This window comes from Dysidea avara, chromosome 5, assembly GCF_963678975.1.
Source record: "Dysidea avara chromosome 5, odDysAvar1.4, whole genome shotgun sequence".
Lineage (NCBI taxonomy): Eukaryota > Metazoa > Porifera > Demospongiae > Dictyoceratida > Dysideidae > Dysidea > Dysidea avara.
Genome location: NC_089276.1, coordinates 14779865 through 14800741, shown reverse-complemented (window position 1 = coordinate 14800741; position 20877 = coordinate 14779865). Strand labels below are relative to the sequence as shown.

Here is a 20877-nt window from a genome sequence, read left to right as displayed (position 1 = left end):
CATTTATATGCCTAACCAATACTGCCAACTATTATGAAAGAAATGTACAAGAAAGGCCAATCCTCCACGATCCCTATACAACTATAAAGTACTACTATACTACTAGCACACCCTATATTCACACTCATTATGACAAGTCCACTTTTAATCGTTTACATCCCTATTGTTGACAAAGAACTGTTTATATGTGTTAATAAAGTCTTTGCTCCTATAGAGAGGGCTGTAGTGTTATTTGTAGAAATGTTTTGGCTTAAAGTATACTGTTAGGCTCTATGTACCCTATGGTCTTGTCCTAGCTCACATAAAGGTTGAGTGTGTAAGCAGCTGGGTACATTTGGCATCATCTTTAAGGTCTATGGCCATGGTTGATGTGGTACATGATGCATCTATTAATAGTCAATGCAATGCAATAAACTGCAAAATTTGATCAGTACAAAAACAAAATGATTCAAATAAAATTACATTGTTCCTGTTTTATTTGATATAAATGTTTACACATGGCACATCCCAATGATTCTTCTGGACAATTTTTTTGAAACCTCAAAGTTTGGTTAATGTCAAATTTGAAAAATGATTTATATAATGAATCATCCTGCTCTATTTTTTTAATATATTCTGCTAGCTGCCGGGGTCCATCAAACTTTGTAGCATCAATAAAAGTATTAGCTCCAGGTACCTGATCATACACATCTGAAGTGCCATGATAAATAGGATTAGTTTGTGACAAGTAAGCATGCCAGATTTTCTCAGAAACATACTCAGGAAATATTGAGTTTTCAAATGCAATTAAATACTTGTAGCCCTTTTCTTTGATCGTATTCAGTTTAACTGATATAAAGTCATCTGAACCTTTCCCCCTTGATGAAGGCATATAAGTGTTATGTAGAATATCACCATATGAATCAATGTGTATATATTTCATTAACTCCTTTAAGTACTTTTTCCTCCATCGTGTAGGATCGCTGACAAACACTGCAATACCATGCCTTCCAGAAGGTAGACCAAGCTTTAATGCATCTATTAAAGGCTGTCGAGTTTCTGGATAGCACATGTATGGATAAGGAATGGTACTAGACAGTGTGTAACTGACTCTCATAAAATCTGGAGATGGCAGTCTACATTGTTTACCATGCATACGAGGAGGTCCACGATTGTATCGGACAATTAACTGATTTGGATATGCAGGTCGATTGCACAAATCACTGCAGTCCCGGGCCAGCAGAACATCTGCTGTTTGGTAATATAAATAGTCATCAGTAAGAAAACAGATGACATTATTTGGGAGTACACATTTCTCTGCCTCTTCTTTGTGAAGATATAGCTGCCACACTACAGTGGGACTCATTCTTGAAAACACAATGAGACTGCTATGGTTTGTACACAAAGGATTAGCTCCACGCCTACTTCTACCAGTACATAACGTTTCATTAGACATGCCAAGAATAAACTTTTCATTGGACTTGCCAAGAATACCACTATCCGCTACCGCACTCGTTTTATTCTTTTCACCTTCAGACGTCCTGGTCCGATCAGTTCTTCTCACTCGTGACGGTTCAGCGTTCAAAAATTGTCTGCCGGCGTAATAATCAGACCGCGACAGTCTCTGATTCTCGTCGTTTTGCCCTAAAACGTACCAGATCACCATCAACACCATAACAGTGGTGAGCAATAAAGACAATCGTGAACTACAGGTGGCCATGCTGAAAGTAATAAAGAGCAGTTTCAAAACCATGGTAACCAAAAATTGTGCAATGGACCACACCCAAATCGCCATGTTTTTGTACCAGATTGCTTGATGTTGCAAGTTGAATTCTTAGCTAAATCCATGCCAAGACTTATTAATTCGTGAGTAAAATAGATGCCAGTGATAGAATAAAATGTGCAGGTGAGTTATTAGGCATTAAAAGATACGTACTGCCTCCCAACAGGGCAGTTTCGAAGGAAAGAGAAATGCGTAAAATGGATTTGGCCAAATTACGACCTATTCACCGCACAAAGGTGGTTAAAACTAGGGGAAACTTACAGTATAGGTCTTTACCCAGCACCACAGCAGCGTACAGCCACATCCAGCTATCCCAGGATTAACCCGAGCTCCTGAAAGGTACGAGACCGGTAATGGCGTACTACCAAACTGTGATAAAACGCCAGCAAAAGAAGACTCTTAGTGGTGAATTTTCCTAGAGTTAAGTTTTATTGTCGAAATCAACCATCAGTTAAACTTTAGCGGTCTTATTTTGCTGTCTGATTTTTCACACGAAGTGGGAATCCCAGCACATGAGCGATTCTGGCTAACTCGGGGATAGCTCGATGTGGCTGTACGATGCTGTGGTGCTGGATAAAGACCTATACTGCAGGTTTCCCCTAGCCACCTTTGGGCGGTGAATAGGTCGAAATTTGGCCAAATCCATCTTTACGCATTTCTCCTTCCTACGAAACTACCCTGTTGGGAGGCAGTACGGATCTTTTAATGCGTAATAACTCACCTACATGCTTTATTCTATCAATGGCATCTCTTTTACTTACGTATTAATAAGTCTTAGCATGAATTTAGCGAGGAATTCAACTTGCAACATGAAACAGTCAGGTACAAAAACATGGCGATTTGGGTGTGTCCATTGCGTAATTTTTGGTTACCATGGTTTTGAAACTGCTCTATAGAACGTATTCACGAAGAAATTACAGACGAGGCGCTTAAAATACGTGTGGTAAGAAGCCAATACTACAATACAAAATATCACGTTTTCGTTCTTTCCACCAGACTCGGTACAGCAGCAGCCAATTCGTGGCTGTGTGCATGGTAATCACCAATAGATGGGTAATAGCATACTAGAAGTACAACCTCGTAGCTGGTCTACTTTCTGATATCGCAATAGAACGCCCCATGCCATCTGCTCGCCCACGCACGTCATGATATGGCGGGTACTGTGGTGAATTATTATTATTATTAAATAGTGTGCAAAAACTCTAAAGAGTGTGAGTACACAACACAAATTACAATGATGCAGTGCATGGTGAGTGCAAAAACACAAAAGTGTGGTGTGCGATGACTTAAAATACAATTACAGTGCATGATTATGTAGTGTAATCTTAAACTGTTGTAAGGAAGATTTATTAAGGTTACGGGTTAGGCGCTTAATAATAGGTCATTTTGTTAAATCTGTTTTCCTTCCTAGTCTATTGGGTCGAACTGTCCCTGGTGATGTTGAGAGAAAGCTATTTGCCTTGCCTGTGCGGCTAGGAGGCCTTGGTGTGTTTGATCCTTCGATTGTTGTGTCACAGCAGCGTTCCTGCTCTGTAGAAGTAAATGCTGGTCTCGTTTGCTTGATTATCTCTCAGGTATATCAACTAGGTGACTATCTTGATGCACAGGTTCACTTGCGATCCAAGTATCACTCTAGGAGCCATCAAGAGCAACTTCAATCTGCCAATCACTTGTTCCATGAACTTCCTCCTAGCATGCGTTCCTCAGTCATGTTGGCTCAGGAGAAGGGTGCATCGAATTGGCTCTCTTGTCTTCCATTGAAGTCGCATAATTTTGTGCTTCATAAAACTGCTTTTCGTGATGCAATTGCGCTTCGCTATCATTGGCTACCATCTGCCTGCCCTACTTCCTGTGCCTGTGGTCACTCTTTTACCATAGAACATGCTCTGTCTTTCCCAAAGGGCGGGTTTCCTTCTCTGAGACATAATGAAGTGCATGATCTAACTGCCAATTTACTTTCCGAGGTCTGTAACAATGTTGTCACTGAACCCCACCTTCAGCCTCTTTCTGGTGAGACCCTTCAATACAAAACAGCTAATCGTGATGATAACGTAAGGCTTGACATTGCAGCTAATGGTTTTTGGGGAGGACGATTTGAGAGGTCATACTTTGATGTCCGAATTTTTAACCCTAGTACACCCTCAAATCAACCCCTACACTCTGCATACCGACGTCATGACAAGGAAAAGAGACGTGAATACCAACAACGGGTTCATGAAGTAGAGAATGCCTCATTTACTCCCTTAATTTTTACTACTACTGGTGGAATGGGTGATGCTGCTACTCAGTTTTATAAGAGATTGGCCAACCTTTTGAGTGCAAAACACAGTCTTTCCTATGGAATAGTGATGGGATGGCTGAGATGTAAATTGAGCTTCTCTTTGTTGAGGTCTGCAATTATGTGCATTCGCGGTGCCAGGTCCAGTTTGTGCTGTCCCATTGCTGAGGCACCGATTGCTGTGCAGGTCGCTGAGGTCCATATGTAAGATAATTTGTTTATTATGTACTGTTTTATCTTATGTCATTAATTTGTAAAAAAAATTTTTTTTAAATATTTTGCCTAAAATAATAATAATAATAGGTTATTATTTTTCGATGCGTGATAATGGATGGTGCAATATTGGCACGAAAACTCAAGCAGGTGTTAGTGAGAAGATTGTTAACTTTAAAGCATTGTATAGCCACGTGATAATAGCTAGGGTCCGCAACGCGAAAAATCGATATCCTCCAATCAACTAACTAACTATTGTCATGTGTTAGGCTAAGTGTAACTTAAATAACACCAGCGTGGCAGCCAAGTTTGTCACTTTCTTCTGGTAGAAAACGATACAAATGTCTTAAAATCACGAGATTTTTCGTTGCAGCAGTTCGTAGGGTTCTTCGTGTGCCACAATATTCACTCTCAACATTGTTCAAGTAGTCTATCATCAACTCAAAGTATTGGTGATTTTATTTTATTGGTCAGTTTCTGGTGGCAGCACGATCTGTGCAGCTTTTTGACGACAGACAAAATGTTTCTTCCTCTGGAGCACAGGACAAGCAGAGCAGTAACTGCGCCGTGGGTCAGCAATGACCAGTACTAGGTAAAGTACCTGCATGCGGAGTATGGTTACAATTGAAGCTTGTTAGCCATCTGGCTGAACCATCTATATGCTGAAATTCGGCCAAAATGAAGCGATTTTTACAAATAAATACCACAATGGTTGATACATCAATGAGACAGTCTCCAACAACAAGGATACGAAGCTTATAAACACCTAACAATACGGCTATCTCGCCCAGTAAACGCATAGAGCAATCTAATGCATGAAATAGGCACTCACGTGATCGAAATTCAAATCGCTGAAATACCTATGAAATCGCTTTCATTTCTGAATAGAAACCATGCAGTGTGCTCCTTTTGTAAATATTTGTGTTAAATGCTCACTCAGGCGTGGTCTGGGCCAACGCAGGTGTGTTTTATGCTGTGATGGCATCATAGGGAGAGTCTCAGACTGCTGGGCTAATCGAGATGCTGAACCTAATGCACACAAACTGATTGTCACTTGATTCCAAGTGATTTTAAGGTCATTGGAATAGATTATGGTTCTATTTTCCGAGATTTGAATAACGATCACGTGAGTGCATATTTCATGCTTGGATTGCTCTATGCGTTTACTGGGCGAGATAGCCGTATTGTTAGGTGTTTATAAGCTTCGTATCCTTGCTGTTGGAGACTGTCTCATTGATGTATCAACCATTCTGGTATTTATTTGTAAAAATCGCTTCATTTTGGCCGAATTTCAGCATATAGATGGCTCAGCCAGATGGCTAACAAGCTTCAATTATAACCATATTCCGCATGCAGGTACTTTACCTAGTACTGGTCATTGCTGACCCACGGCGCAGTTGCTGCTCTGCTTGTCTTGTGTTCCAGAGGAAGAAACATTTTGTCTGTCGCCAAAAAGCTGCACAGATCGTGCTGCCACCAGAAACAGACCAATAAAATCAAACCACCAATACTTTGAGTTAATGATAGACTACTTGAACAATGTTGAGAGTGAATATCGTGACATACGAAGAACCCTACGAACTGCTGCAACGAAAAATCACGTGATTTTAAGATATTTGTATCGTTTTCTACCAGAAGAAAGTGACAAACTTGGCTGCCACGCTGGTGTTATTTAAGTTACACTTAGCCTAACACAGGACAATAGTTAGGTAGTTGATTGGAGGATGTCGATTTTTTGCGTTGCGGACCCTATAATAGCGGAGGAATCAAACAAAGTGCGTGTTAATAATTTACTGCGGAAGGTAGTCAAGCGTAAAATTAAGTCCCCGCAATATGGTTGAACCAGCATTTAGCGCTACTGCTTAATGTGGTTATTATTCATCAAAAATAGCAGCTGTCAGCTAATTAGTACTAATTTGTTATGGCAGTGTCAATGGGTGGTTATATTATCTAGGTCATGTCGTGGAGACTTTGTGGGAAAACTGACTAGAGACTGGTTAATTATCGTATCAGTCTTTCAAGGATAATGTCGATTAGTTCTGCTACGGAAATACCGCGAGTGCACTACAGTGCTGTTACAATCGGATAACAACTCAATTCGTTCGTGAGGACCTAGAAATCACTAAGTAATAGATTATCTAATCCAAAACAGCCAAGCTGTAAAAAAAGTGTACGGCCCTCAAAAAGGCTATGGTGAAAAAAGATGTGAAATCCAAGGTGGCGGCCAAGAAATGGCTGTGATGGTAGGTTAATGGTAAAAATTTTAATAACAACAATTCAGGTGAATTTTGGTGCCGCTTGGTCAATTGGCACAAAATTCACCTGAATTATCGTTATTAAAATTTTTACCATTAACCTACCATCACAGCCATTTCTTGGCCGCCACCTTGGATTTCACATCTTTTTTCACCATAGCCTTTTTGAGGGCAGCACACTTTTTTTACAGCTTGGCTGTTTTGGATTAGATTTCACTTCTTTTTGTATTTGTATACCCCAAAGCCGGCCTATGGCCTGCTTTGGGACTTTTTTAACCTATCTTTTTTTCTTTACCACAGGAAGAAGAAAAGATGAAGCAGATGTACCTTAAATATTTCTGATTTAATCAGTAAACGTACAAATTATATACATAATACATATGTTTATTACAGAACTGTCCATGGTGGTTTCTGTGTAACTGAACACTCTTCAAGGTAACTTCTTCTAGCTGATCTCTCTACAGGGTGATTTGTTTGTAGCTGAACTATCAACAAGGTAACTTCTTCTAGCTGTTCTCTCTACTGGGTGATTTATTTGTAGCTGGATTCTGTACAGGTGATTTTTTTGCTGCTGAGCTCTTTACAGAATGGTTTCTTTGTAGCTGAACTCTCTACAAGGTAACTTCTTCTAACTGATCTCTCTACAGGGAGATTTGTTTGTAGCTGAACTCTCTACAGGTGATTTGTTTGCAGCTGAACTATCTAGATGATGGTTTCTTTGTAGCTGAACTCTCTACAAGATAACTTCTTCTAACTGATCTTTCTACAGGGCAATTTGTTTGTGGCAGAATTTTCTACAGGGTGATTTCTTTGCAGCTGAACTCTCTACATGGTGGTTTCTTTTTACTGTAGCTGAACTCTCTACAAGGTAATTTCTTCTAGCTGATCTCTCTACAGGGTGATTTGTTTGTAGCTGAATTCTATACAGGTGATTTGTTTGCAGCTGAGCTCTTTACAGAATGGTTTCTTTGTAGCTGAACTCTCTACAAGGTAACTTCTTCTGACTGAACTCTCTACAGGGAGATTTGTTTGCAGCTGAACTCTCTTCATGATGGTTTCTTTGTAGCTGAACTCTCTACAAGGTAGTTGAACTCCCTACATGGTGGTTTTTTTGTAGCTGAACTCTCTACAAGGTGACTTCTTCTAGCTGATCTTTCTACAGGGTGATTTGTTTGTAGCTGAATTCTGTACAGGTGATTTGTTTGCAGCTGAGCTCTTTACAGAATGGTTTCTTTGTAGCTGAACTCTCTACAAGATAACTTCTTCTAACTAAACTTTCTACAGGGAGATTTGTTTGCAGCTGAACTCTCTTCATAATGGTTTCTTTGTAGCTGAACTCTCTACAAGGTAACTTCTTCTAGCTGAACTCCCTACAAGGTGGTTTCTTTGTAGCTGAACTCTCTACAAGGTGACTTCTTCTAGCTGATCTTTCTGCAGGGTGATTTGTTTTTAGCTGAATTCTGTACAGGTGATTTGTTTGCAGCTGAGCTCTTTACAGAATGGTTTCTTTGTAGCTGAACTCTCTACAAGGTAGCTTCTTCTAGCTGATGTCTCCACAAGGTCACTAGTTTGTAGCTGAACTTTCTACATGGTAGTTTCTTTGTAACTGAACTCTCTACTAGGTAACTTCTTCTAGCTGATCTCTCTAGAGGGAGATTGGTTTGTAGCTGAACTCTCTAAAAGGTGATTTGTTTGCAGCTGAACTCTCCACATGATGGTTTCTTTGTAGCTGAACTCTCTACAAGGTAACTTCTTCTAGCTGATCTCTCTACAGGGTGATTTGTTTGTAGCTGAACTATCAACAAGGTAACTTCTTCTAGCTGATCTTTCTGCAGGGTGATTTGTTTTTAGCTGAATTCTGTACAGGTGATTTGTTTGCAGCTGAGCTCTTTACAGAATGGTTTCTTTGTAGCTGAACTCTCTACAAGGTAGCTTCTTCTAGCTGATGTCTCCACAAGGTCACTAGTTTGTAGCTGAACTTTCTACATGGTAGTTTCTTTGTAACTGAACTCTCTACTAGGTAACTTCTTCTAGCTGATCTCTCTACAGGGAGATTGGTTTGTAGCTGAACTCTCTAAAAGGTGATTTGTTTGCAGCTGAACTCTCCACATGATGGTTTCTTTGTAGCTGAACTCTCTACAAGGTAACTTCTTCTAGCTGATCTCTCTACAGGGTGATTTGTTTGTAGCTGAACTATCAACAAGGTAACTTCTTCTAGCTGATTTCTCTACAGGGTGATTTGTTTGTAGCTGAATTCTGTACAGGTGATTTGTTTGCAGCTGAGCTCTTTACAGAATGGTTTCTATGTAGCTGAACTCTTTACAAGGTAACTTCTTCAGGGGCGTAGCCAAGGGGGGTTCAAAGGGTTCGGACGAACCCCCTTTTCAGAGTTAAGTTTTTTAAATCGTGATACTGGTTAACTAGAACTAAATTAACTTACACAAATCCACTGTAATGGGTAGCTACAGGTCTTCAGGCAGAGGAATTCAAGTACCTCTACTCGCTATTGCGAATGAATTTATAAGAATACACATGTTTACACATGTACACGGCCCCAGACCCCCGCTGTGGAGATTCTATACTTAGGGCAGAACCCCCCTTTTGGAAATCCTGCCTACGCCCCTGTTCTTCTAGCTGATGTCTCTACAGGGTCAATAGTTTGTAAATAAATTCTCTACATGGTGGTTTCTTTGCAACTGAACTCTCTACGAGGTAACTTCTTCTAGCTGATCTTTCTATAGAGTGATTTGTTTGTAGTGGAATTCTGTAAAGGTGATTTTTTTTGCAGCTGAGCTCTTTACAGAATGGTTTCTTTGTAGCTGAACTCTTTACAAGGTAACTTCTTCTAGCTGATGTCTCTACAAGGTCACTAGTTTGTAAACAAATTCTCTACACGATGGTTTCTTTGTAACTGAACTCTCTACAAGGAAACTTCTCCTAGCTGATCTCTCTACAGGGAGATTTGTTTGTAGCTGAACTCTCTACAGGTGATTTGTTTGCAGCTGAACTCTCCACATGATGGTTTCTTTGTAGCTGAACTCTCTACAAGGTAACTTCTTCTAGCTGATCTCTCTACAGGGTGATTTGTTTGTAGCTGAACTATCAACAAGGTAACTTCTTCTAGCTGAACTCTCTACAAGGGAACTTCTTCTAGCTGATCTCTCTACAGGGCGATTTGTTTGTAGCTGAACTCTCTACATTGTGGTTTCTTTGTAGCTGAACTCTACTAGGTGATTTCTTCTAGCTGAATTATCTCTTTCTATAGTTGCATGAATTCCCTACAAGGTAATTTCTTCTAGCTGATCTCTCTACAGGGTGACTTGTTTGTAGCTGATCTCTATACAGGTTACTTGTTTCTAACTGATCTCTTGAATTCTCTTCGGGTGACTGCTCTATTAGGATGACTGCTCTATTAGAGTATCTCGATCTCGCACTTGCTACACCAAGTTGGATTTCGTGTTATAACTCTGTGGCTTTAAGTCTGATTCTTCTACACCATTGAAGAGCCTTTCTAAGATGATAACTCCATCTGTACAGCGATTTTCAAAGCATTACCCCAAGCGGTTTACCTGGTAGACGTGGCAAGCAGTCGTTTTTTATTAGCTAATCTCGATTGCGTAATTGTTACACACTGTTGGTTTTTTCGTTGTATCTTCCTGGTTTTTAGCTCGATTTCTTTCAAACCACAAAAGGTTTGAGGTTCAATAGTTAACCTATTCACCCACCGATTTTCAGCTTCTTCCCATACGCGGTTTACCCTGTAGGCGTGACAACATATTGGTGTTATTTTTCGTGATTAATCGCTCATAACTCTTTGCCTGTTTATCGTATTCCAGCCAAAGTTGGTACAGAGATGCGCCTTTATACCCCACTTCTGTGTGCCAAATTTCAAGACTATCGGATATGGCGTTCGCGTTTTATAGCAGTTTTTGTAAGTGTGCGAGAAAAATAAGAAGAAAAAAAAAACGAAGAAACTAAGCCAATTTTTGAAGTCGCATATCTCGGAAACGCTTGAAGCGATTTCGCTCAAATTTGGAATGTGGAGTGCTGAAGGTGGAGGGAGTGTCCACAGCAAAATTCGTCTTGTTTCATCAAGGCAGCACAGAGCTACGGAGGTGCGAAAATTGCGTTTTCTTTCTTCCTGTCAATATACTCACGGGTGTTACGCGCCGGCTTCTTGGGCCGCACGACACACTACCGTGTGTCTTGATTAATGCTAAATATCATAGTGTGGCTTCCCATGAAACCTGGTTTTTGATGAATAGGCAACTCAAAACAGTTTCGCTGTTTAGTGCTCTTGTTGAGTGTATCTCTTGTTGAGTGTATCGCCGCTTTTCGTATTTCTTGTACGTTGATATGCCATGTTATTTTAGTGTGTTCTTCCGTGCAAAACGGTTAAAACAGAACTATAAGCAAAGCGCCTACAAAATTATTTACTGGGTAACCCGTAACCTTAACTAATTCATGATCTAAGCTGTTCCAAAGTCGAATTGTTGATGGAAAAATGAGTACAGATGGCTGTTTATTCTGGAGTATGGTAGTTGATAGGTGACATTGTGATGTCGCGTGTTAGAGTTACTTTGGACGAGGTAATGGCTGGGAATAGATACTAAATTGTGAATTATTTTGTACATCATCGTCACTTTTAGGGTGGATCTTCTTGATTGTAAACTCTGCCATTCTAAATCATTTATAAGACCAGTTACACTTGTATACCATGAATAGTCAATTTTAACAAATCTAGCTGCATGTCTTTGAACTTTTTCAATCTTGTCGATGTCTTTATGAGTGTGCGGATCCCACACTGCATCCATATTCGATAACCGGTACTACTAAAGATTTATAACATGAGCTTTTGATATGAGGAGGGCAGTATTTTAAATTTCTGTGTAAAAATCCCAATGTATTGCTTGCCTTTTTAGTAATATTTGAAATATGCTCTGCCCACTGCAATTTTTCATTTATAGTTATCCCTAAATATTTTACCGACGATACTTGTTTTATAATCTTTGATTCCATATTGTAGGTGGTGACTATAGGGAAGAGTTTATTTGTTATCCGTAAAAATTCACATTTGTCAAAGTTAAAACGAAGCTGCCAATCTATGGACCATTTTATGAGATTGTTTATTTCATTTTGCAAGAGCTAGGGTACAGTCTTCATGAGAGATTATTCTTCGGTACAGTAAAATGTCATCATATAGTCTAATCTTTGAAGTAACATTAGGGGTATATCATTTACAAAACATAGAAAAAGAAGGGGGGCTAGTACAGTTCCTTGGGGTACACCTGATGTCACATTTGAAGGGTAGCTGCTAGTTCATCTATGATTACTTTTTGTTGTCTGTTAGAAAGATAATGTTTTATCCATAGCAAAAGTGGGCCTCTAATTCCGTAGTAAGACAGTTTGTTGCAGAGTCTATTATGTGGTACCCTGTCGAAAGCTTTGGAAAAATCAAGGAAAATACAATCAATCTGGCGGTTATCATTTAAACAGTTAACAAAATCATCTATAGTCATGATTAGTTGAGTTTCACATGACTTTCCAACTTGAAAACCATGTTGTTCTTCTCTTAGGATGTTATGTTCTTTAAGGTGAGAAAAGATACAGGTATACACAACATGTTCTAAAATTTTGCTACAGATAGATGTTAAAGAAACTGGTCGGTAGTTACATGTTTTAGTGCGGTCACCTTTCTTAAATATTGGAACGATGTTTGCGGATTTCCATTCTGCAGGTAGTACACCCTGCTGTAAAGAAGATTGAAAAATCAAAGTTAGGAATGGTGCAATCTCATGTGATAGCTCCTTTAAGAAATATGCGGGGATTCCATCTGGTCCAGTGGCTTTATGGGGATTTAGATTGTGTAAAAGGTTGGCAACTCCATTTACTGAAACTGATATATGGGGTATTTCAGGAAAGGGTGAGTCATTCATTTTAGGCAGCGACGACAAGACTTCTTGAGTTAAAATTGATGTAAAATAATCATTAAAAGCATTGGATTTTTGATGGCTGTCTGTTAGGGTCTTATTATTAGTGTTTAAGGTGGCGGTCAAGCGGCTAAAGTGTCTCAGGTAAAGCGCACGCCCTCCATATAATAATGAATGGAAACCGATTCTTAGCGCGTAACTCAACAACTCGGTTTGAAAGGTAAGTGAACGAAAAAGCGGTTGTCTTGTGCGCTAAGAAACACAGTTAGTTACGGCGACTTATTTAAATAATACTTCTACAATGGGTAGTACGTCTCGAAGGCAAAAGCGAACAAAGCGACGAGTTTAGTATTACAGCTAGCAGGAACGCTATAAATGCGAGGTGGAGCAAAACGAAGTGTTGCACAAGTTGATTCGATTTCAGTGGCGGATCTAGGATTTTTAAAAGGGGGTTTCTGAAAGCTGGTGTAGCTGAATAAGGAATTTCTCCGGAAAATTTTGAGACTTTGGAAGTTCTGAGATTGGATTTTAGGCTATTTTTAGTTACCAATTGCAATAAATCCAATGCTTTAAATAAATGTTATATAGCTAACTATAGGGAAAAGATGGTGACTACAAGCTGTAGTATTGATTGCTCTATTAGAGTAGTTACTTGACTGCTCTATTAGAGTATCTCGATCGTTTTTAATGCAGTGAGAGATGAAAAGTGAAGTATTGCCATGGGTTTAATAGCTATAAATGGTGTCAGTTAAGTGCAACTGCATGCATGCTACTGAAATACAATGGTATATAGTTGTTTGCTATGACAAATTGTCAGTGCAACAATATTTATATATTTAAACTGCCACTGAGCTAAATTTAAAAGGGGGTTTATGATTATGATTACTGAAAACACAGTTACAAACTGATATGTTCAGGTAAGGAAAAACATTACAAATCACATAGATAAGAGTCAGTTATAATTTATCTAAAAATACTTGTAGAGATTGGGATTCTATTGTGTCAGTTGGTAAATTGTTCCAATCGCGGATAGATTTGGGGTAATAGCTGAATTTATAATGATCTGTTCTAGCAAACGGAATCTCAAAATGGAAGGGGTGGTGGTGGCGGGTGGAATATGTGGTGTTAGTGAAATAATTTGGGACTGTTAAGACTGATGAGGAGTAAACAATGTTGTAGAAGACTTTTACACATATCGTCGGTGTTGAAGTGATGGCCATTGTAGATCTGCTAACATAGATGTAACACTACTGTTATATCGATAGTCTGACTTGACCCAACGAGCAGCACGTCGTTGTACCATTTCTATACTTTGTATCTCCTTCTGCAAGTAGGGGTCCCATACTGCCGATCCATACTCCAACAGTGGTCTCACTATACTGGTGTAGGCTAAACATTTAGTTTCTGCAGAACATCTATAAAGGTTACGTTTAACAAAGTTTAGCATCCTTGTTGCTTTAGAGATAACTTGATTGATATGAGGTGTAAATGACTTTTTTGAGTCTAAGAGAATTCCTAAATAAGGGTGTTGGGTAACTCGCTGCAAAAAGTAATTTCTGATAGTATAGTTGAGGATGTTAGTCTACTACAGGTAAGTACCACACACTTTGAAATGTTTAATTCCATTAACCAAGTTTCAGTCCACTTTAATATAATGTTGAGGTCATGTTGTAATAATAATTGATCTTGCTGACTATTGATAGTTCGATATAATATGCAATCATCTGCAAAAAGTTTCAAATGGGATGAGATGCCACACTTGATGTCATTAATGTAGAGCAAAAACATCAATGGGCCAAGAACAGTTCCTTGGGGAACACCTGACTGAACTTGCACAAAATTTGAATCATGTCCATTCACAACAACATGCTGTGTTCGCTGAGTCAGCCAAATCTTTATCCAGTCATAAGTTGTACCTTGAATCCCATAGTGAGAAAGCTTGTTTAAGAGTCTACAATGCGGAACTGTATCAAATGCTTTCCTAAAGTCAATGAAAATCATATCTACTTGGGAAGTATTGTCCATGGCCAATTGTACGTCTTCAACAACAGATATGAGCTGAGCCTCACATGAATGACCTGCTCTAAAGCCAATGGGGTTTCTATCGAAACCCCAGAAACCCCTCTAGATCCACCACTGGATTTATTTAATATAGTAAAGAGGTTGCGAATTTAATAGAAACGTGTGTGGTGACGTATTATACTACGTAATTCCGCGCAATGCATTCTTGAAACTTCTTCGATTTACCAATCAGCTTTGTTGCAAAAGCAATTGTCAGAATCGGTTATAAAGTTTTATTGTAGAAGATCGAAGGTATGTGAATGTGCACGCGTATCGTCGTAGTGATCCGAACTTGTGAGTGCAGTGTTTTTCGGTCCAAGTTTCCGAGCTCTCCTTTCGCTTCCACCTTTAGCTGATTCACAATCAAACTCTAAATACGCAGAAACATACACACCATGAAAAGAAAGTCAGTACTAGGATATGGACCCTGTAATGGTTGGTGTAATCATAGATAATATACCCACCTGGATATGAAACTAATCACGTGCGCGCATGAGTTTCTATTGAGATTCAAAGTCCTATCCTAGTTTCGCGCGTAAAAAAACGAAGCCATATGGTTTGTGGCCTAGCCAGCTGATAAACGCTTACAAGTGCTGCAAGTAGTTTGTTTAGGTGGTTTAGTGGATTGTTCTCTGGTTGAAGCCACTTATCGTAAGTGGGTTTATTATGTTGATATTGTGGTCAGTCATATTTGTCAACGCATTGCTCGCTAACGTATTGGTTGAGCTGTAATGTCGTTGCTAAATCTTGCTTTGTTACTCTGTAACGTGTGTTATTATCCCTGTTTTGAATGGATTCGGTGTTGTTTGCTGCATGCGTTTATTCCATGCAATCAATTTTGTCACCACATTCATTTGGTGCCTGTATAACCCAGAGCTTTAAAACTCACATGATTTAATCTTTGTACATTATACTATGTTATAAAACACCGCAAGTGTATTTTACCACAGTATCATGAAATCAGTGTATTGAATTGTTGTATTTATCACTGTAGCTATAGCCCTCACTCTCCCTGCGTATCACTTGATGTACCCTTGATGCCCAGAACACAGAGGAAGCATGGTAAAGGCCCCAGAAGCAATGCTCGTATAGATTGTAGATATAAAAACAACTTGTGGAGCAGAAAAAAGACCAGCTTGAATAATGAATTTGGATCCGGCAGCCAGATTGGAAGATGAAAGCAGGAAGCCACCGGATAGTAGCAGGGAGCCATCACATGATAACATGCAGGGCTGAGCCACGTGAAGATAACAGGGAGCCACCAGATGATAGCAGGGAGCCACCATATGATAGCAGGGAGCCACCATATGATAGCAGGGAGCCACTAGGAGGTAGTGGTGAACCAGTGCTGGGTGTTTCATTAGGTGCTATCAATTAAGAGCTGACACCCACTGTTCCTGTAAGTTGTGGCGTAGACATCAATGATTGTGATATTAATGCTCTTGTTTAGTAATTAATAGTATACAGTCACATGTTTTTGTATAGATAATTACCAGACCAGACTGTGGAAGGAATAAAGATTTGTGGTAAGTGTTACTGCATTTTAAAGGTGATGCTAAAAAGCTGCTATTGTTTAGTTCATTTACTGAGAGAAGTAATCAAGTTTCTATTGGATCAAAATGGAATAGAGTACATGTTGACGGAGCGCTTTATTGGGACCTATTGGAAATCTTATTTGGCCAGCAGAGATCCAGGGGTTGCCGCGATGACAACCCATCTGTGAAGCAGTGCTTGGAGAATTCCCAGGTGCTAATCGTTCAAAAGTCATTAGCCTGTGGTGGGAGTAGCAACATTGCCAAGAAAAGAAAAAGCATGAGCTCATTATCCCCATTGTCCAGACCCTTATCCAAGCATAAATGCAAACGACTTAATTTTAATTAATTACTGTTATTCTGACTTGAAAAGAAATTAAATTTATAACAATGTGACAATGTTTATTTACTAACATAATGATTGTACTAATGTAATTCTTTTCTTGTTCCTTTTGTACCTTTGATGTTCTTTTTAGTAGCTAATTTGCACTGCTCCAGAAGCTGGCTTGCAACAGAGAACCCTGATAGTAAACCACTCTTGAGCGACTTCTCGTAAAAGTGACATCTTTAATTTTCATCAAAAATATCAGTAGCGATTTCCCACAGGAGCTTTACATTTTCATCACAAACCACCTTGCACATCACCTTTTCTTTTTGCTCACCTATTGCAATAAGCCTATAGGTGATCATCTCAATGGCGAGAAAGCACCTATATGTATCATCAGATACATGCCGCAAGCCTCCCCTATCATTAGTGCGGGTCCACGTTTTGACATAGTCCAGGTATGAGCTGTTGTCCTGAGGGATGTCCCCAACAGCATCTTGCTCAACCATGGACAATAATGCCCCCACAATTTTAACTGCCTTCCTTTCTGCCGATGTTCTTTGATTAGTTTATAAACAACATATCCAGCTGCATAGTAAATAGCATTTTCTTCAATCTACGACAACTGGCGTGTTGGCTCTGCTTCAGTGGGTACTAGTAGGTCTTCTGCATTATCAACTTGAAATAATCTGTCCACAATCATCTATGTATATATAAAACTTAATGTATTTATGCTCGGTAAGCAGACATAATATACTCCACATGGATATGAAACTAGGAAGTGCACTCATTCTACACTACTAGACTGCTTTAGTACGATAATATTATTATAAATTTAAAAGATTAAAACAATGGTTCAAAATTCTTGCCTGCAGACTGAGTATATTATTCAGCTACACAGGTGCAAGCACATGTACAGTTGGCATTTCTTGATATCACGCCAAATGAACATACTCAAAGGCGCCCGGTACGGTCAAGAGATGTGACCTGCCTATACTGTTAAAAAAGCTACAGTGTAACCGGCTAACCTACCACAATATAATGTCGTTCATGCTGCCTTCTTCCTCGGTCCCTAGTCGTAGTCTCGCGTGGCCAGACCGCTTTTTTCCGTATATTGGGTGGGGAAAAAAGGGTCTGGTGCAACTCCAATAGCTGTTTACTTCCCACATTCCGGGGACGCTAATTGAATAACATTGGTCACAAAGGAGGTACCATGACGTCAGTAAAACTATGAAGTATTCCTACACTCCTGCTCCGGTTGTGAGTCTTGTTACACGATGAGGATTAACTTTCAAGACGCTATAAAAGAGACATGGGAGCAAATTAAGATTCGTTTAAAGGATAAACAGATCTCTAGTTAACTTACTGACGTCATGGCACCTCCTTTGTGACCAATGTTATTCAATTAGCGTCCCCGGAATGTGGGGACGGCTCAGAAGTAAAAAGCTATTGGAGTTGCACCAGACCCTTTTTCCCCACCCAATATACGGAAAAAAGCGGTCTGGCCACGCGAGACTACCCTAGTCGCTGCAGCACAACAGGCAACCTCTCTACTTGATATAAGTATGCAGCTTGAAACAACTTTTGTCTAACGGTCACCGTCTTCATCTTCTCTTGTATTTCTTCGCGTATTAACTTGTACCATAGATAATATACCCACCGCGTGCTTGTACACAGCACAAAAATCATTGTTCTCTTTAGCACACAAACCGTCGATTGTCACTAAATTGCTTTTACATCGATCAGACTGAATCTTCAAAACTTCAGAAAAACAAATATCTCGCAAGACTTCTTGGAAACCAACTAACGGTGCCTTCTGTGAGGGACTTTTACCTTTAGCCACAAGCCGCCATATCTGCATTAACAATGGTGTAGGGGGCGCGCGAGGGGCGCGAAACCAGCCTATAACCGGGGGCGCTTATTAGTTTCATATCCAGGTGGGTATATTATCTATGGTGTAATGGAATAAAGTTGCGCCATTCATCCTACTATAAAATCGTTCTTGAACCTTCGCCGTTTGTGATGTGCTACAATAACAGTGTAGAACAGCCCATTTTCTTAGTGCTTATTTCGGTAGCGAAACTAAATTCGATAATAACTTGGATATCACAGGATATTTGAAATTTAATTAATTGAGTGGGCGGACACTTGACCGCCACCTTAATTGGAGGTATGCTGCATTGATCTTTCTTATTTTTTATAAATGACCAAAGCCTTTTTGTTACCTGTCCGTTTCCACTATCAAGAAAACTGTTGATGTAGCTATTATAAGCCTTTTGACATTCCTTTTTTAAGTTGATAGTACAGTTGCCAATCCTCTGGGTGATGCGAGAGTCTTGCTCTGTTGTAGCATCGTTGCTTTCGTCTTGAGAGACGTTTTATAAAAGTAGATATCCAGGGGTGGCTGTTATTTGTGGAAATTGACTTTGTAGGTATCAAATAGAAGCAATCATCACACAAAGATTTAAAATTGTTCCATAGGATGCTTACAGGTTGATCAGATCTTTAATTTACGAGAGAGACAGAAAATTGTTGAATTTTTTTCCTTAATAGAATCAAAATTTGCTTTCCGCCACAGAAAAATCTTTCTTGTCCCAGGTGGTTTGATTTTAGCAGATATGTCTGATACTATTAAAACAGCCTCATGATCACTGATACCTGGGATTACTGTGCATTGTGTGGCAAGGGAGGGCCGATTTGTTGCAAAAATGTCCAGTATATTATCTTTTCTAATGGGGGAATCAACACGTTGTGATAAGCTACGTTGTTGAAACCATCATGATAAATGAGACATGTATATACATTTACAAATTCAGTAACCCTCGGTCACATGCGACCACAAGGCTGGTGATCAAGTGATACCAACGTGGGCATGGCAAGGCAGAAAAGTAATTACAATTACAAACAAAAACAACAATTACAAACAAAAACAACAATTACAAAACAAAACAAAAATATTAAATTACAAGTACATTATCACAACCACTCTCGGCAATCCCTTGCCATAAAAATCCTCTGGGATGCAGTCATACAAACCTTCGAGGCATCATCCAGCATCCGTCGAACCAGTGACCTTGTGATATTGATGTCCTTATCAATAAAATGTAGTACATTGTAAGTGTTAGTGACTGAAAATTGCTGGAAGTGACCTAAAACGCTGATCTCAAGAGTCTCATAAAAGTTGGTAACATTTAACCAATCTAGCTCTGATAGAATTTGGTGGTATTCAGCCTTATTTTGTTTGCGGGATCTAGCCTGCTCAAGATGGTGGGCACTGTCCAATGGACATGTCAGTTCAAATAAAAGTATACTAGAAGTGACGGTATTATGGATAACAATGTCTGGTCTAAAGGGGGTCACAATCACATTAGGTGGAAGTGTAGATGGGGGTGACTCACTGGCTCGCAAGTTAGGAAGGTCAGCATAAACCCGGATATAGGGCAAGTCAATGTAAACCCTGATGAAACTGTCGACCAAAGACTGAATGACTAAATCATGTCGATAAGTGTACCTTTCCTGAGATAACGCAACCGGGCAACCCCCCAAGACATGAGCAGTAGTCAGACGTGAGGAATCACAAAGTACACATTTTTCATGACATTGTATATTCCACCTTCGCAAATTCATGGCAGTTGGCAGAGTGTCCGAAGCCGCCCGCAAAAGAAACGACAGCTGACCAGGATGCATACTGGATAGCAATCGGTTCCAAGTTCGACAAGAGGTCTCAAGCTCGGCAGAGTCTGCAAATTTGCACTGAACAGAAAGTGTTTGAAGGTGATCCTCAGAGGTAGATTTAACCTCACTAAGTAGCTGAGTCTTAGCTGTCACATACAATGATCTCGCAGTAGGTAATGAAGAGAGTTGCTTCCTGGCTGTAGATAGGATGGAATAATCACAATCCTGAAATTGCAGAAATTCTTGCCCTAAATGTAGATGCACACCTAGCTCTTGGAGCTTAGGGTCTGAGGAAGCACTGATACATGACAACAAGCTAATCTTGGCCGCCCTTGTAACATTAGATACACTTGGACAGCATATCCCCGGGTAATAAAGGACTACACGTGTTGCACTTCTTGGTAGATGTAGCCATCTTTTCAAGTAGCGAGTAGCCATAGACTCCATCTTCGATATGGCAGTAGGTGTAACTGCATTCACACTTGATCAAGTAGAGTGTCAATATTTCAAAAAGCAGACCAGCTACTCCATTCTGCTTCTAGCATGTCATTATCCATTAACAGACCGTCGCCATACTGCCACGGATTAGTTTTCTCTCTACCTCTGGTGTCAACAAACTACGGGCCAAAACGAAACAATTTTTCCGTGCGTATTTTCACCATCACAAATGCACTGAACAGTCACTTAATGGTAGTTCGGTAGCCACCTATCAATGGAGAAAAGTACTACAAGGATATGAGTGTAATTAGTACAGTTTCTGAAAAAATTACCTTGGAGCCCGCCAAGCCGCTACACAAGATGAAGCGTTCCACTGCTACATCAGGAAGTAGACCAGCTACGAGTTCA

General features: G+C 39.7%; 1 protein-coding gene and 1 long non-coding RNA gene across 2 annotated transcripts; one reads left to right on the top strand and one right to left on the bottom strand.

The window, feature by feature from the left end:
• Positions 1-448: 448 nt before the first annotated feature.
• LOC136255035 (4-galactosyl-N-acetylglucosaminide 3-alpha-L-fucosyltransferase 9-like) lies at positions 449-1699 on the bottom strand. Its single transcript, XM_066047755.1, has one exon. The coding sequence runs from the start codon at positions 1697-1699 to the stop codon at positions 449-451; it is 1251 nt and encodes a 416-aa protein (XP_065903827.1).
• Positions 1700-13182: 11483 nt separating this feature from the next.
• On the top strand, positions 13183-16509 carry LOC136256581 (uncharacterized). Its single transcript, XR_010701554.1, has 3 exons — positions 13183-15898; positions 15985-16025; positions 16077-16509. It is a non-coding gene; the product is annotated as an uncharacterized lncRNA (long non-coding RNA).
• The last annotated feature ends 4368 nt before the right edge of the window (positions 16510-20877 follow it).